The sequence below is a fragment of the Salarias fasciatus genome, unplaced genomic scaffold (genome assembly GCF_902148845.1).
Source record: "Salarias fasciatus unplaced genomic scaffold, fSalaFa1.1, whole genome shotgun sequence".
Lineage (NCBI taxonomy): Eukaryota > Metazoa > Chordata > Actinopteri > Blenniiformes > Blenniidae > Salarias > Salarias fasciatus.
Genome location: NW_021941390.1, coordinates 393,740 through 410,485, shown reverse-complemented (window position 1 = coordinate 410,485; position 16,746 = coordinate 393,740). Strand labels below are relative to the sequence as shown.

General features: G+C 53.1%; 1 protein-coding gene across 2 annotated transcripts; it reads left to right on the top strand.

Annotated features, from left to right (window-relative positions):
- trim16 (tripartite motif containing 16) lies at positions 1 to 16,740 on the top strand. Of its 2 annotated transcripts, XR_003931146.1 has the most exons (7): positions 1 to 630; positions 5,102 to 5,197; positions 5,858 to 6,091; positions 6,760 to 6,931; positions 7,500 to 7,595; positions 13,555 to 14,472; positions 14,699 to 16,740. XR_003931146.1 is itself a non-coding variant. In XM_030087604.1 (6 exons), the coding sequence occupies exons 1-6, from the start codon at positions 76 to 78 to the stop codon at positions 14,151 to 14,153; spliced, it is 1,752 nt and encodes a 583-aa protein (XP_029943464.1). In that variant the 5' UTR covers positions 1 to 75; the 3' UTR covers positions 14,154 to 14,535. The 2 variants fall into 2 exon arrangements, 1 of the variants encoding a protein (XP_029943464.1); XM_030087604.1 differs by lacking the exon at positions 14,699 to 16,740 and having other exon boundaries at positions 13,555 to 14,535.
- Positions 16,741 to 16,746: the final 6 nt, after the last annotated feature.

Below are 16,746 nucleotides of genomic sequence, written 5' to 3'. Positions count from 1 at the left end.
GCAGGAGGAGCAGGAGGAGGAGGAGGAGGAGGAGGAGCAGGAGGAGCAGGAGGAGGAGGAGGAGGAGGAGGAGGGATGAAGCAGGATCCATGTGTGGAACCTCCCAGCGAGCAGCCTGCCGGTCCGGAGGCCCCTGAGGGCCCCGGAGTGAACGGGACCAGCCAGGACCCCGACACAGACAGCAAAGGGGGGCAGAGTCCAGATCCCAAGACTGCAGAGGAGACCAAGATCCAGAAGGACCTGAAGGAGTCCGAGACTCCCGAGAAGCCCGAGAAGGAGGAGAAGGAGGAGCCCCAGGCCCAGGAGGAGCCCCAGGAGGACCCCCCGGGCCCCGACGACGTGGTCTGCGACTCCTGCATCGAGAGCCCCTGCCGGGCCCTGAAGTCCTGCCTCACCTGCCTGGTGTCGTACTGCCGGGCCCACCTGAGGCCCCACCTGGAGAACCCCAAGTTCCAGAACCACCGGCTGGTGGAGCCGCTGCGGGACATCGAGCGCCGGACCTGCGAGGTCCACAAGTGGCCCCTGGACCGGTTCTGCCGGGCCGACGGACGCTGCCTCTGCCAGGACTGCCTGACGGAGCACCAGGGCCACGACACGGTGCCGGTGGAGGAGGCCCGGCGCCACATCGAGGCCAGTACACACACACACACACACACACACACACACACACAGACACACACACACACACACACACACAGGGAAAACACCTGATTCATGTATAAAACCTGATTCCAGATTTGGTGTTTTTGACATTTGTGGAAACTGAAAAACAAAATTAGACCAATGCAGACTCAGTGTCCAGGTTCAGTGACCAGGTGGTCCTGGGTCCTGGGCTTCACTGATCCAGGTGGTCCTGGGTCCTGGGCTTCACTGATCCAGGTGGTCCTGGGTCCTGGGCTTCACTGATCCAGGTGGTCCTGGGTCCTGGGCTTCACTGATCCAGGTGGTCCTGGGTCCTGGGCTTCAGTGATCCAGGTGGTCCTGGGTCCTGGGCTTCAGTGATCCAGGTGGTCCTGGGTCCTGGGCTTCAGTGATCCAGGTGGTCCTGGGTCCTGGGCTTCACTGATCCAGGTGGTCCTGGGTCCTGGGCTTCAGTGTCCAAGAACAGACTCTTGAATCTCTGGAAGGTCCTCAGTTTTGAACCAGCAACCCTCACGTGCCATGGCCCATGAGCAGTGGGACTGGACTGGAGCCATATAAACGCTTCAGTCTGATCCAGTGAGACAATGGAGGACCAGGGGTCCCTTGGTCTGTCATCCAATCACAGCTCAGGGAAATGACCTCATCAGACGTTGACTCGCCACTCCAGGAGAGAAACACGGGAGTGGACCACGCCGCTGAGACGGTTCTGTCTGCGTGACTCGCTGCTGCGCCTGCTGGCCGGGCGTGGTACCCCGGCGAGGCCCGCAGGCGTCGGCCTGTTCCGTCTTGTTTCCTGCGAAGCTTCGGGCGTCGTCCCGGCAGGACCGTCCACATTCCTGCACAGAGCCGCAGCTTTTAGCACGGCGCTGCTGCAGTTAGCGTAGCGCCGTGAGAACCTGGAACTGCTGCGCTAAAGCAAACACTGGCGGGAGGACGGCCCGGTAAACACGGCGGGAGACGAGTTAACAGAGAGAGGAAGCGCAGCGGATCCACTTCTGGAGGCTCGGTACCGTAGAAGGAACTTCCTGTTCCGCCTTCAGGTTCCTTCTTCACACCGGCCTCCTCAGTCCAGTCGGGCCGGTTCCACCGCCTGATGGGTTCAACCGGAACGTTTCTAAGATCCACGAGCAAAACATGGAAGGTGTCTCAGCAGACTGATCCTGTCCTGCTGAGGACCGGTTCTGAGTCTCTCCAGGCTTTGACCGGTTCTGTCCAGCATGGAGGTTCTTCCTGCAGGACCTGACCGGCGGCAGGGGCCTCCTGCTAGCATGCTGCTCCTGCTAGCATGCTGCTCCTGCTAGCATGCTCCTCCTGCTAGCATGCTGCTCCTGCTAGCAAGCTCCTCCTGCTAGCAGGCTGCTCCTGCTAGCAGGCTGCTCCTGCTAGCATGCTGCTCCTGCTAGCATGCTGCTCCTGCTAGCAAGCTCCTCCTGCTAGCATGCTCCTCCTGCTAGCAAGCTCTCTGATCTTTCTCATCTTTCTTTTCTTTCTTATCTCTACTCTCTCTTCTCTCCACTCTTTCTTATTGTCTGTTCGCTTGTTTGGTTCTTTCACTTTCTGTCTCTCTACCGCTTTCTCTCTCTCTCTCTACCTGTCTCTGTACCTGTCTCTCTCTCTCTTCCTGTCTCTCTACCTGTCTCTCTCTCTCTCTTCCTGTCTCCCTCTCTCTCTTCCTGTCTCTCTACCTGTCCTCTCTCTCTCTTCCTGTCTCTCTACCTGTCTCTCTCTCTCTTCCTGTCTCTCTACCTGTCTCTCTCTCTCTCTTCCTGTCTCTCTACCTGTCTCTCTCTCTCTCTTCCTGTCTCCCTCTCTCTCTTCCTGTCTCTCTACCTGTCTCTCTACCTCTCTCTCTGTCCTCCTGTCACGTCCAGCAACTTCATCAGTTCACAACAGATCAAATAAATGAACAGAAAATGTTTATTGTATGAAGCCGAGAGAGAGAGAGAGAGAGAGGGAGAGAGAGGGAGAGAGAGAGAGGAGAGAGAGGGAGAGAGAGAGGGGGAGAGAGAGAGACGGAGAGAGAGAGAGAGAGAGAGAGAGAGACAGAGAGAGAGAGGAGAGAGAGAGGGGAGAGAGAGAGGGAGAGAGAGACAGAGAGAGAGAGACGGAGAGAGAGAGAGACGGAGAGAGAGAGAGAGAGAGAGAGGAGAGAGAGAGAGGGAGAGAGAGAGGGAGAGAGAGACAGAGAGAGAGAGACGGAGAGAGAGAGAGACGGAGAGAGAGAGAGAGAGAGAGAGAGGGAGAGAGAGGGGAGAGAGAGGGAGTCATGTGACGAAGTGTCCTCTCCAGCAGGACGTCTCGTCACTGAACGGCTGTAAAAACGGCCGATGCATCGAACTTTGACCTTTGACCTGGACTGGGTGACGGTGATGGTCAGTCCACTCTGCCAACCCAGACCCCAGACCCCAGGACCCAGACCCCAGACCACAGGACCCAGAACCGGACCATCAAAATGCTCCGGAGCCGTCAGTAAAGCCAGCGCCTCCTTCGCTCCGGGTCTCTGTGACCTGCTGGACGTCTCCGGAGCGTCTCTGTCCTCTTTTTCACGTCTCCTCAGTCTGTCCTGCCGGGAACTCTGGACCACGTCTCACTGTCCTCAGTGGACACACTGTCCTTTGTCTTGACTCTGGTCCTCTGCTTCTTCAACGGCTCTGGCCCCGGTCCTCTCCCCGGTCCCTGGTCCTCTCCCTGGTCCTCTCCCCAGTCCCCGGTCCTCTCCCTGGTCCCTGGTCCTCTCCCCAGTCCCTGGTCCTCTCCCCGGTCCTCTCCCCGGTCCCTGGTCCCTGGTCCTCTCCCCAGTCCCTGGTCCTCTCCCTGGTCCTCTCCCCAGTCCCCGGTCCTCTCCCCGGTCCCTGGTCCTCTCCCTGGTCCTCTCCCCGGTCCCTGGTCCTCTCCCTGGTCCTCTCCCCGGTCCCTGGTCCTCTCCCTGGTCCTCTCCCCGGTCCCTGGTCCTCAGTCCTCTCCCCAGTCCCTGGTCCTCTCCCGGTCCCTGGTCCTCTCCCTGGTCCTCTCCCCGGTCCCTGGTCCTCTCCCTGGTCCTCTCCCCGGTCCCTGGTCCTCTCCCCAGTCCCTGGTCCCTGGTCCTCTCCCCGGTCCCTGGTCCTCTCCCCAGTCCCTGGTCCCTGGTCCTCTCCCCGGTCCCTGGTCCTCTCCCCGGTCCCTGGTCCTCTCCCGGTCCCTGGTCCCTGGTCCTCTCCCTGGTCCTCTCCCCGGTCCCTGGTCCCTCTCCCCAGTCCCTGGTCCCTGGTCCTCTCCCCGGTCCCTGGTCCTCTCCCCAGTCCCTGGTCCCTGGTCCTCTCCCCGGTCCCTGGTCCTCTCCCCGGTCCCTGGTCCTCGGTCCCTGGTCCTCTCCCCGGTCCCTGGTCCTCTCCCCGGTCCCTGGTCCTCGGTCCCTGGTCCTCTCTCCGGTCCCCGGTCCTCTCCCCAGTCCCTGGTCCCTGGTCCTCTCCCCGGTCCCTGGTCCTCTCCCCGGTCCCTGGTCCTCGGTCCCTGGTCCTCTCCCCGGTCCCCGGTCCTCTCCCTGGTCCTCTCCCCGGTCCCTGGTCCTCTCCCCGGTCCCTGGTCCTCGGTCCCTGGTCCTCTCCCCAGTCCCTGGTCCTTGGTCCCCGGTCCTCTCCCCGGTCCCCGGTCCTCTCCTCGGTCCCTGGTCCTCTCCCCAGTCCCTGGTCCTCTCCCGAGGACCTGCAGAGGGACAACATGTCGGTGGTGGACTGGTACTTGGACCGGTCTCTGGAGGATCTGGAGGCTCAGCAGGTCCTGCCTCGTCTGGCCACACAGGACCGCCTGGTCCAGATCTTTACCCAAGACTACGTCAGATCCCCTCATAGCTCTGGACGAGTCAGGACCTTCTGCACGGGAGCTAAACGGGGTCCGAAGGGACCGGGCTCTGCGGGGTCCAGGGCCACAGGCAAGATGGCCGCCGTCCCCGTGGCGTGCGCGTTGTGGTCTTTCCAGTCCTCAGAGGACAGAGGGGCGTGGGCCCATCAGAACCTGCTGCCAGGCCGGACCGGGGAGACCACGGTGAAACCAGCGTCACCCCCAGACCGCTCAGAACCGCCTCCGTCCCTGAAGCGGTCCAGGGCGGTCCTCCCTCAGAACCACTCCAGAACCTTGACTTCCCTAAAAACGGTCCAGCTGTTCTTTAGGTCCCGGCTCAAACCGAGTCTGGAGCCGGATTAACCTGGTCCGGATCTCATCAGCGTCACGTTTCAGAGACTCACAGCGTCCAAAAGACGAGAACCGGGACAGAACCGGAGGACTTCTGCGAGGACCCGCCTCTCTCTGGGTCTTCACACGGATTTCACCAAAAAAAAACACAAGCCTCTGATGGTCCGGGCCCTGGACCCAGACCACATGGTCCTGGACCCAGATCAGATGGTCTGGGGACTGAAGGGTGTTGGTTCGATTCCCGGGGACCGTTGGGTTCTCTGGGGACTGAAGGGTGGTCCCGGTCTTGCAGACGGAGCTGCGGGGGAAGCAGACGGAGACGGTGAAGACGGTGACGGCGGCGGAGAACGCCATCGGCAAGCTGCAGCGCAACACCGTCTCCATCGAGGTAACGCAGGGCGGAGGGGGCGGGGCAGGGGGCGGGGCAGGGGCGGAGGGGGCGGGGCAGGGGCGGGGCAGGGGCAGAGCAGGGGGCGGAGGGTGGAGGGGGCGGGGCAGGGGGCGGGGCAGAGCGGAGGGGCGTCGCAGGGGCGGAGGGGCTGGGCAGGGGCGGAGGGGGCGGGGCAGGGGCAGAGCAGGGGGCGGAGGGGGCGGGGCAGGGGGTGGGTGGAGCAGACCAGCGGATCCGCCTCGATGCCTGAACCCTTTGGCCCGGGGCGGACCGGCAGTGCGGCTCTCGGGTGGCGTCTGATGGGTGGTGTTCCTCACTGGGTGGTGTTCCTCACTGGGTGGTGTTCCTCACTGGGTGGTGTTCCTCACTGGGTGGTGTTCCTCACTGGGTGGTGTTCCTCACTGGGCGGTGTTCCTCACTGGGTGGTGTTCCTCACTGGGCGGTGTTCCTCACTGGGTGGTGTTCCTCACCGGGTGGTGTTCCTCACTGGGCGGTGTTCCTCACTGGGTGGTGTTCCTCACTGGGTGGTGTTCCTCACTGGGCGGTGTTCCTCACCGGGTGGTGTTCCTCACCGGGTGGTGTTCCTCACTGGGTGGTGTTCCTCACCGGGTGGTGTTCCTCACCGGGTGGTGTTCCTCACCGGGTGGTGTTCCGCAGCACTCGGTGACGGAGGTCCGGGCCGTGATCCAGGACCAGTTCCAGCGGCTGCAGGCGGCGGTGGCGCGGGCCCAGCGGGAGGTGACGGAGGTCCTGGAGGCGGAGGAGCAGCAGGCCCTGCGGCAGGCCGAGGGGATCCGGGTCCACCTGGAGCAGCGCTGCGCCGAGCTCCGCAGGACCCGGGTCCAGATGGAGAAGCTGTCCAGGCACCAGAACGACGTGGACTTCCTGCAGGTACCGCCACAAACCGGCCCCGGTCCTGGTTTACCCTGAACCAGGACCTGGTGTCCAGGTGGATCGGCCACACACACCCTGCAACAAACACCTCAGCAGAGCCGACACACACACCCTGCTGGAGAGCTGGAGGTGGAGGAGTGCTTCACACACACACACACACACACACACACACACACACACACACACACACACACACACACACACACACACACACACACACTTGGACTCAAGAACTTTGAGGAGTGGTCACAGTAGCACAGCTCCACCTCGTCCACCGTGTCCCCTCCTGCCTCCTGCTGATGGACAGTGGGGGGTCCACTGTGGACCCTCCATGGACAGTGGGGGGTCCACAGTGGACCCTCCATGGACAGTGGGGGGTCCACCGTGGACCCTCCATGGACAGTGGGGGGTCCCGGCCGTGGAGCAGCTGACGTTCTGTTGATCTCAAAGTGGAACCGCCGTCTCTGAAACGAAGCGTTCTGGTCCTGAATTCAGTTTTCTGGTCCTGAATTCAGTTTTCTGGTCCTGAATGTGGTTTTTTTAAGGACTCGGCTCCGTTTAGGTTCCAGTTGCGACGTCTTCGCAGACGTCCTGTACCTTCTGGGCTCTGAAGCGTGGACCGTCCTGAGCTTCTAACCCGTCCCGGCTGTCTGTCCCCGTCTCAGGAGTACTCGGAGTGGAAGAGGGACTGGACGGACGTGTCTCTGCCGGGGGTCTACATCGGCCTGATGGACCGCCTGCCGTCCTTCAGCCGCGTCATCATCGAGTCCACGGAGACGCACTGCGCCGGCCTGCTGTCCTCCTACGTCCACAAGGTCAAGGACACCTGTCGGACAGGTGAGCCGGCGCCGCCCGAGAACCGGAGCAGGAGGCGACCGAAAGCTCCGGAGATGTTTGGGCGTGACGGGACACGAGAGGAATGCTGTGTGTGTGTGTGTGTGTGTGTGTGTGTGTGTGTGTGTGTGTGTGTGTGCGCGCGCGTGTGTGTGTGTGTGTGTGTGTGTGTGTGTGTGTGTGTGTGTGTGTGTGTGTGTGGTGAGGAACAGCTGCAGGCATGAATGCCTCATGACTCACCTGCTGCTCAGGTAGGGAGGTCCAGAACCCAGAACTCTGCTGAACCGGGAGTCAGACTGAAGTCCATCGACGAGAGACTGAAGAACAGAAAGAAGAACAAGAAGAACAGAACTGAAAATATACAGTTTGTTCTTGGTTCTAGTAGAATCTGTTTTTTCTTGTCCAACAACAAACTGATTCTACTAGAACCAAGAATCTACTAGAACTGAATAGAATCCATTAGAACCGAGTAGAATCTACTAGAACCTCCTGGTGTGGAGACGTCTGATGAGAACAGCTGTTCGTCCAGAGAAAACGACTCAAACTGAAATGATTTCTTCTTCTTTTTCAGACAAGTTGGGGATCAAGACGACGGTAAAGCAGATCATCGCTACAAAGCAGAACCTGAGTTTACCAGAACCAGAGACTCACGCAGACTTCCTCAAGTGTGAGTAGAACATCTTCCTCCTCTGACATCAGACTATAGAGCATCTTCCTCCTCTAGAACCAGACTATAGAGCATCTTCCTCCTCTAGAATCAGACTATAGAGCATCTTCCTCCTCTGACATCAGACTATAGAGAGTCTTCCTCCTCTAGAACCAGACTATAGAGCATCTTCCTCCTCTAGAATCAGACTATAGAGCGTCTTCCTCCTCTAGAATCAGACTATAGAGCGTCTTCCTCCTCTAGAATCAGACTATAGAGCATCTTCCTCCTCTAGAATCAGACTATAGAGCGTCTTCCTCCTCTAGAATCAGACTATAGAGCGTCTTCCTCCTCTAGAATCAGACTATAGAGCATCTTCCTCCTCTAGAATCAGACTATAGAGCATCTTCCTCCTCTAGAATCAGACTATAGTGCATCTTCCTCCTCTAGAATCAGACTATAGAGCGTCTTCCTCCTCTAGAATCAGACTATAGAGCATCTTCGTCCTCTAGAATCAGACTATAGAGCATCTTCCTCCTTTAGAATCAGACTATAGAGCATCTTCCTCCTCTGGAATCAGACTATAGAGCATCTTCCTCCTCTGGAATCAGACTATAGAGCATCTTCCTCCTCTAGAATCAGACTATAGAGCATCTTCCTCCTCTGGAATCAGACTATAGAGCATCTTCCTCCTCTGGAATCCGACTATAGAGCATCTTCCTCCTCTAGAATCAGACTATAGAGCATCTTCCTCCTCTAGAATCAGACTATAGAGCATCTTCCTCCTCTGACCATCAGACTATAGAGTCTTCCTCCTCTAGAATCAGACTATAGAGCATCTTCCTCCTCTAGAATCAGACTATAGAGCATCTTCCTCCTCTAGAATCAGACTATAGAGCATCTTCCTCCTCTAGAATCAGACTATAGAGCATCTTCCTCCTCTAGAATCAGACTATAGAGCATCTTCCTCCTCTAGAATCAGACTATAGAGCATCTTCCTCCTCTGGAATCAGACTATAGAGCATCTTCCTCCTCTGGAATCAGACTATAGAGCATCTTCCTCCTCTGGAATCAGACTATAGAGCATCTTCCTCCTCTAGAATCAGACTATAGTGCGTCTTCCTCCTCTAGAATCAGACTATAGAGCATCTTCCTCCTCTAGAATCAGACTATAGAGCATCTTCCTCCTCTAGAATCAGACTATAGAGCATCTTCCTCCTCTAGAATCAGACTATAGAGCATCTTCCTCCTCTGGAATCAGACTATAGTGCGTCTTCCTCCTCTAGAATCAGACTATAGAGCGTCTTCCTCCTCTAGAATCAGACTATGGAGCGTCTTCCTCCTCTAGAATCAGACTATAGAGCGTCTTCCTCCTCTAGAATCAGACTATAGAGCATCTTCCTCCTCTGGAATCAGACTATAGAGCATCTTCCTCCTCTGGAATCAGACTATAGAGCATCTTCCTCCTCTAGAATCAGACTATAGAGCATCTTCCTCCTCTGGAATCAGACTATAGAGCATCTTCCTCCTCTGGAATCCGACTATAGAGCATCTTCCTCCTCTAGAATCAGACTATAGAGTATCTTCCTCCTCTAGAATCAGACTATAGAGCATCTTCCTCCTCTGACATCAGACTATAGAGTCTTCCTCCTCTAGAATCAGACTATAGAGCATCTTCCTCCTCTAGAATCAGACTATAGAGCATCTTCCTCCTCTAGAACCAGACTATAGAGCATCTTCCTCCTCTAGAATCAGACTATAGAGCATCTTCCTCCTCTAGAATCAGACTATAGAGCATCTTCCTCCTCTAGAATCAGACTATAGAGCATCTTCCTCCTCTGGAATCAGACTATAGAGCATCTTCCTCCTCTGGAATCAGACTATAGAGCATCTTCCTCCTCTGGAATCAGACTATAGTGCATCTTCCTCCTCTAGAATCAGACTATAGAGCATCTTCCTCCTCTAGAATCAGACTATAGAGCATCTTCCTCCTCTAGAATCAGACTATAGAGCATCTTCCTCCTCTAGAATCAGACTATAGAGCATCTTCCTCCTCTGGAATCAGACTATAGTGCGTCTTCCTCCTCTAGAATCAGACTATAGAGCGTCTTCCTCCTCTAGAATCAGACTATGGAGCGTCTTCCTCCTCTAGAATCAGACTATAGAGCGTCTTCCTCCTCTAGAATCAGACTATAGAGCATCTTCCTCCTCTGGAATCAGACTATAGTGCATCTTCCTCCTCTAGAATCAGACTATAGAGCGTCTTCCTCCTCTAGAATCAGACTATAGAGCATCTTCCTCCTCTAGAATCAGACTATAGAGCATCTTCCTCCTCTAGAATCAGACTATAGAGCATCTTCCTCCTCTAGAATCAGACTATAGTGCATCTTCCTCCTCTAGAATCAGACTATAGTGCATCTTCCTCCTCTAGAATCAGACTATAGAGCGTCTTCCTCCTCTAGAATCAGACTATAGAGCGTCTTCCTCCTCTAGAATCAGACTATAGAGCATCTTCCTCCTCTAGAATCAGACTATAGTGCGTCTTCCTCCTCTAGAATCAGACTATAGAGCGTCTTCCTCCTCTAGAATCAGACTATAGAGCATCTTCCTCCTCTGGAATCAGACTATAGAGCATCTTCCTCCTCTGGAATCAGACTATAGAGCATCTTCCTCCTCTAGAATCAGACTATAGAGCATCTTCCTCCTCTAGAATCAGACTATAGAGCATCTTCCTCCTCTAGAATCAGACTATAGTGCGTCTTCCTCCTCTAGAATCAGACTATAGAGCGTCTTCCTCCTCTAGAATCAGACTATAGAGCATCTTCCTCCTCTAGAATCAGACTATAGAGCATCTTCCTCCTCTAGAATCAGACTATAGAGCATCTTCCTCCTCTGGAATCAGACTATAGAGCATCTTCCTCCTCTAGAATCAGACTATAGAGCATCTTCCTCCTCTGGAATCAGACTATAGAGCATCTTCCTCCTCTGGAATCCGACTATAGAGCATCTTCCTCCTCTAGAATCAGACTATAGAGCATCTTCCTCCTCTAGAATCAGACTATAGAGCATCTTCCTCCTCTGACATCAGACTATAGAGTCTTCCTCCTCTAGAATCAGACTATAGAGCATCTTCCTCCTCTAGAATCAGACTATAGAGCATCTTCCTCCTCTAGAATCAGACTATAGAGCATCTTCCTCCTCTAGAATCAGACTATAGAGCATCTTCCTCCTCTAGAATCAGACTATAGAGCATCTTCCTCCTCTAGAATCAGACTATAGAGCATCTTCCTCCTCTGGAATCAGACTATAGAGCATCTTCCTCCTCTGGAATCAGACTATAGAGCATCTTCCTCCTCTGGAATCAGACTATAGAGCATCTTCCTCCTCTAGAATCAGACTATAGTGCGTCTTCCTCCTCTAGAATCAGACTATAGAGCATCTTCCTCCTCTAGAATCAGACTATAGAGCATCTTCCTCCTCTAGAATCAGACTATAGAGCATCTTCCTCCTCTAGAATCAGACTATAGAGCATCTTCCTCCTCTGGAATCAGACTATAGTGCGTCTTCCTCCTCTAGAATCAGACTATAGAGCGTCTTCCTCCTCTAGAATCAGACTATGGAGCGTCTTCCTCCTCTAGAATCAGACTATAGAGCGTCTTCCTCCTCTAGAATCAGACTATAGAGCATCTTCCTCCTCTGGAATCAGACTATAGAGCATCTTCCTCCTCTGGAATCAGACTATAGAGCATCTTCCTCCTCTAGAATCAGACTATAGAGCATCTTCCTCCTCTGGAATCAGACTATAGAGCATCTTCCTCCTCTGGAATCCGACTATAGAGCATCTTCCTCCTCTAGAATCAGACTATAGAGTATCTTCCTCCTCTAGAATCAGACTATAGAGCATCTTCCTCCTCTGACATCAGACTATAGAGTCTTCCTCCTCTAGAATCAGACTATAGAGCATCTTCCTCCTCTAGAATCAGACTATAGAGCATCTTCCTCCTCTAGAACCAGACTATAGAGCATCTTCCTCCTCTAGAATCAGACTATAGAGCATCTTCCTCCTCTAGAATCAGACTATAGAGCATCTTCCTCCTCTAGAATCAGACTATAGAGCATCTTCCTCCTCTGGAATCAGACTATAGAGCATCTTCCTCCTCTGGAATCAGACTATAGAGCATCTTCCTCCTCTAGAATCAGACTATAGTGCATCTTCCTCCTCTAGAATCAGACTATAGAGCATCTTCCTCCTCTAGAATCAGACTATAGAGCATCTTCCTCCTCTAGAATCAGACTATAGAGCATCTTCCTCCTCTAGAATCAGACTATAGAGCATCTTCCTCCTCTGGAATCAGACTATAGTGCGTCTTCCTCCTCTAGAATCAGACTATAGAGCGTCTTCCTCCTCTAGAATCAGACTATAGAGCATCTTCCTCCTCTGGAATCAGACTATAGTGCATCTTCCTCCTCTAGAATCAGACTATAGAGCATCTTCCTCCTCTGGAATCAGACTATAGTGCATCTTCCTCCTCTAGAATCAGACTATAGAGCATCTTCCTCCTCTAGAATCAGACTATAGTGCATCTTCCTCCTCTAGAATCAGACTATAGTGCATCTTCCTCCTCTAGAATCAGACTATAGAGCGTCTTCCTCCTCTAGAATCAGACTATAGAGCGTCTTCCTCCTCTAGAATCAGACTATAGAGCATCTTCCTCCTCTAGAATCAGACTATAGTGCGTCTTCCTCCTCTAGAATCAGACTATAGAGCGTCTTCCTCCTCTAGAATCAGACTATAGAGCATCTTCCTCCTCTGGAATCAGACTATAGAGCATCTTCCTCCTCTGGAATCAGACTATAGAGCATCTTCCTCCTCTAGAATCAGACTATAGAGCATCTTCCTCCTCTAGAATCAGACTATAGAGCATCTTCCTCCTCTAGAATCAGACTATAGTGCGTCTTCCTCCTCTAGAATCAGACTATAGAGCGTCTTCCTCCTCTAGAATCAGACTATAGAGCATCTTCCTCCTCTGGAATCAGACTATAGAGCATCTTCCTCCTCTGGAATCAGACTATAGAGCATCTTCCCTCCTCTAGAATCAGACTATAGAGCATCTTCCCTCCTCTAGAATCAGACTATAGAGCATCTTCCTCCTCTGGAATCAGACTATAGAGCATCTTCCTCCTCTGGAATCCGACTATAGAGCATCTTCCTCCTCTAGAATCAGACTATAGAGCATCTTCCTCCTCTAGAATCAGACTATAGAGCATCTTCCTCCTCTAGAATCACACTATAGAGCATCTTCCTCCTCTAGAATCAGACTATAGTGCGTCTTCCTCCTCTAGAATCAGACTATAGAGCGTCTTCCTCCTCTAGAATCAGACTATAGAGCATCTTCCTCCTCTGGAATCAGACTATAGAGCATCTTCCTCCTCTGGAATCAGACTATAGAGCGTCTTCCTCCTCTAGAATCAGACTATAGAGCATCTTCCTCCTCTAGAATCAGACTATAGAGCATCTTCCTCCTCTAGAATCAGACTATAGTGCGTCTTCCTCCTCTAGAATCAGACTATAGAGCGTCTTCCTCCTCTAGAATCAGACTATAGAGCATCTTCCTCCTCTGGAATCAGACTATAGAGCATCTTCCTCCTCTGGAATCAGACTATAGAGCATCTTCCTCCTCTAGAATCAGACTATAGAGCATCTTCCTCCTCTAGAATCAGACTATAGAGCATCTTCCTCCTCTGGAATCAGACTATAGAGCATCTTCCTCCTCTGGAATCCGACTATAGAGCATCTTCCTCCTCTAGAATCAGACTATAGAGCATCTTCCTCCTCTAGAATCAGACTATAGAGCATCTTCCTCCTCTAGAATCAGACTATAGAGCATCTTCCTCCTCTAGAATCAGACTATAGAGCATCTTCCTCCTCTAGAATCAGACTATAGAGCATCTCTCTCTCCCGCGCTCTGTTGTCCTGCAGACTCCGCCCAGCTGACGTTCGACGGCGACACGGCTCACCGGTTCCTGCGGCTGACGGAGGAGAACCGGAAGGTGACGAACACGACGCCCTGGCAGCACCCGTACCCCGACCTGCCCGAGCGCTTCGACAACTGGCGCCAGGTCCTGGCGTCCGAGAGCTTCTACCTGGGCCGCCATTACTTCGAGGTCGACATCAGCGGCGAGGGCACGCACGTGGGCGTGACCTACAAGTGCATCGACCGCAAGGGCGGCGAGAGCAACGGCTGCATCACCGGCAACGACTTCTCCTGGTGCCTGCGGTGGGACGGCCGCGCCTTCTCCGCCTGGCACAGCGGCGTGGAGACGCCGCTCGGCGTGGACAAGGTGACGCGGGTGGGGGTGTACGTGGACTACGCCCGCGGCCTGCTGGCCTTCTACGGCGTGGACCGGGACATGACGCTCATCCACCGGTACCGGGCCGAGTTCCTGGAGCCGCTGTACCCGGCCTTCTGGCTCTCCAAGAAGGAGAACGTGGTGGCGCTGGTGGCGCCCGACGAGCCGCTCCGGCTCAAGAGCCCGTCTCCGCCCACCTCGCCCTCCGGCGGCGCCGTGGTGGTGTGACGGGCGGAGGAGGCGGAGCTGCTACCCGGAGACGGAGAGACCATCGAACTTGAACGTCCGGCCCGAACGAAGAGAAGCCTCAGAACCTGGAACGGACCAGAACCCAGACCGCTGGAGAACCTGGCAACCGCAGCAACACAGGGCTGGAGAGCAGGAGACCAGGAACTGGCAACCACCCGGCAACCAGCCAGCAACCAGCCGGCAACCAACAACCAATCAGCAACCATCCAGCAATCAACAACCAACCAACAACCATAAACAGCCAACAACCAACAAACAGAAAGAAGAGTCAGAATAAGTAAAGAAGAGCTGAAACCAGGTGATGAGTTTGATTCTTCACACAAAGGAACAGGAATAAAAAAGTCATTTCATAAACTGTGAAGCCGTTTCTGTCCGTTTCATTTCAGTTTGTGTGAATTTAATGAGTTTTCTCAGCATTTTTTCACATATTTGGTTTTTTCATCCTCATTAGAAAAAAAGCTTTAACATATTCTGTGTTGTTTTTGAGCGCAAATAAAAACTTTTTTAAAACTTTTTTTTTTCAGGTTAAGTTCCTCAAAATGAAAATATTTTAAAGCTTCGTCCTCCTGTGGATGTTTGGAAACTGTTGTGGAGAAAGAGTTTAAATCACAGAAGCACGACCAGAGGTACGGCTTCCGAAAGGATTCCGCCCTGTTCTGTCCAGAAATCTTCGCTCCTGAAAGCCTGGAGGACGGAGCGCCGGTCAGCCTTCATGTCAGCAGTGTTGGGAAAGTTGCTTTAAACTTTTATAGTTACTAGTTACTTCAGCTGAGTCAGTAACTGATTTACAGTGTTTTTAAGTGACAGTGACTGATCACTGAGCGCCAGAGGTGGCCAGAAAGTACCCTCCCATGCCATGTTTTTGTTGTGCCCAGTCAGTTAACAAAGGGCTGGGCTGATCTGAATCACCTGCAACAAGCAGTTCTGGGCCCAGGTGGTCACGATCAGCCCAGCTCTTCCAGAACTGACTGGCTACATGGAAGACATGGCATGGGAAAGTACTTTCTTGACACCTCTGCTGAGCGCTGCGTACAGAAGTGTTTGAACACGTCGAAGAATGTGGATCTCCTCTTAGTGGAACTTTAAGATGCAGGTTCAGTCCAGGTTGTTTTGACGATCTGTGGTTCAGTCATTGATTCTAAAACTGAAAATATGATTCATGAAATGAACGGACTCTTGACAGAATAAGTCACGAACAGGAAACGCTACGTACATTCATCTGAATTATTCAAATGCTGCTGTGTGATAATATGAGACAAGACACCAGTCACTTGATCTGTAACTATAGAGAGCACTTCTACATCTACTGACATCTACTGACTATGTCGATAGAATCCTGTACTTCCACTTGAAGGCTGCCTTTGAATGACCAGGACTCTCTCTATGGATGTAGCTCTATCTGCCTTCATGATCAGGTTCTATGACTGTATCTCTATCATGTCACGTGACACACTCTGCACCCACACCTCCTCCACCTGCTCCGCCCTCGGCTGGAGTCCAGAGGAGGAACGTCAAGCTGAAGGCAGTGAATACCGGGAACAGAACCCAGAACCACGCCTCATGTTCCTGTCAGCGAACCGGGGGACCTTCACCGTGAGGCGACAGGCCTTACCACTGCACACTCACACTCCTGTGTGTTAGATGGGTTTAAATCCAGACGCAGTTCATCCCAGTGTGTTGTAATGAAGCTGTGGAGTGTTTGAATCGAGCACAAACTCAGAACACAGAGAACCCGGAGGAACCGAGCAGGAAGTCAATAAAGTGCAAAAGAAAATAAGAAGAAAAAAAATCTGAAAAAAAACAAAAGAAAACAATGAGAACAATAGAAAATAGTACAAAGAAGAAAAATGAAGAATAATGTAAATTAATACCTATAAGAACTAATATAAAATAACAAAAAATAAAAACTAATTTCAAAAAATTAAGCGGGGGACGTTGGCAGCGTGGTGACGCAATGGCGTTGGTCACGTGTCCCTCACGCATGGTGACGTGGAGCTGAGCATGTAACCGGAAGTGGCTGTTGTCAACATGTTAGCAGGAGTAAGTCAAATAATCTGAAACAATCCGCTTTTTCCAGATTTCTAGGCGCTTTGAATGTGTCTGTCGGTCATTTGGAATCCCGCCGCGGCTCTGGAGCGACTGAACGGGCCTGAAGACGTTTAAACACCCGGAAGAGAGCAGCGCCGTGCTAATGATGCTAACTAGTTAGCCTGTGTTTCTCCTGTTCCTCCGTGTTTTACGGTCCTTCAGACTCAGTTTCATCTGCCGGTAACTGCGGACTGACGGGACGCTGCGTGGCCGTCTGTCGCTCCGAGCTACCGGAGGCTACCGGAGGCTAACGGAGGCTACCGGAGGCTAACGGAGGCTACCGGAGGCTAACGCTAGCCTCGTGACGTTTAGATGGATCAACCAGCGAGACTCTGACCGGAGCTGGAAGTCAGCTGGACGGCCGGGTGGAGGTTCCCTCTCAGCCTGGTTCCGCAGGGTTCTCCTCTGAGCCTGGTTCTGCATGGTTCTCCTCTGAGCCTGGTTCTACAGGGTTCTCCTCTGAGCCTGGTTCTGCATGGTTCTC

What these genes read in the sequence shown, in the direction of transcription:
- trim16 (XM_030087604.1), top strand. Translation starts at nt 76, where the DNA reads ATGAAGCAGGATCCATGTGTGGAACCTCCCAGCGAGCAGCCTGCCGGT. An exon ending in CAAGGACACCTGTCGGACAG is followed by an intron (nt 6,932 to 7,499) that starts GTGAGCCGGCGC and finishes CTTCTTTTTCAG; the next exon opens with ACAAGTTGGGGATCAAGACG. An exon ending in TCACGCAGACTTCCTCAAGT is followed by an intron (nt 7,596 to 13,554) that starts GTGAGTAGAACA and finishes GTTGTCCTGCAG; the next exon opens with ACTCCGCCCAGCTGACGTTC.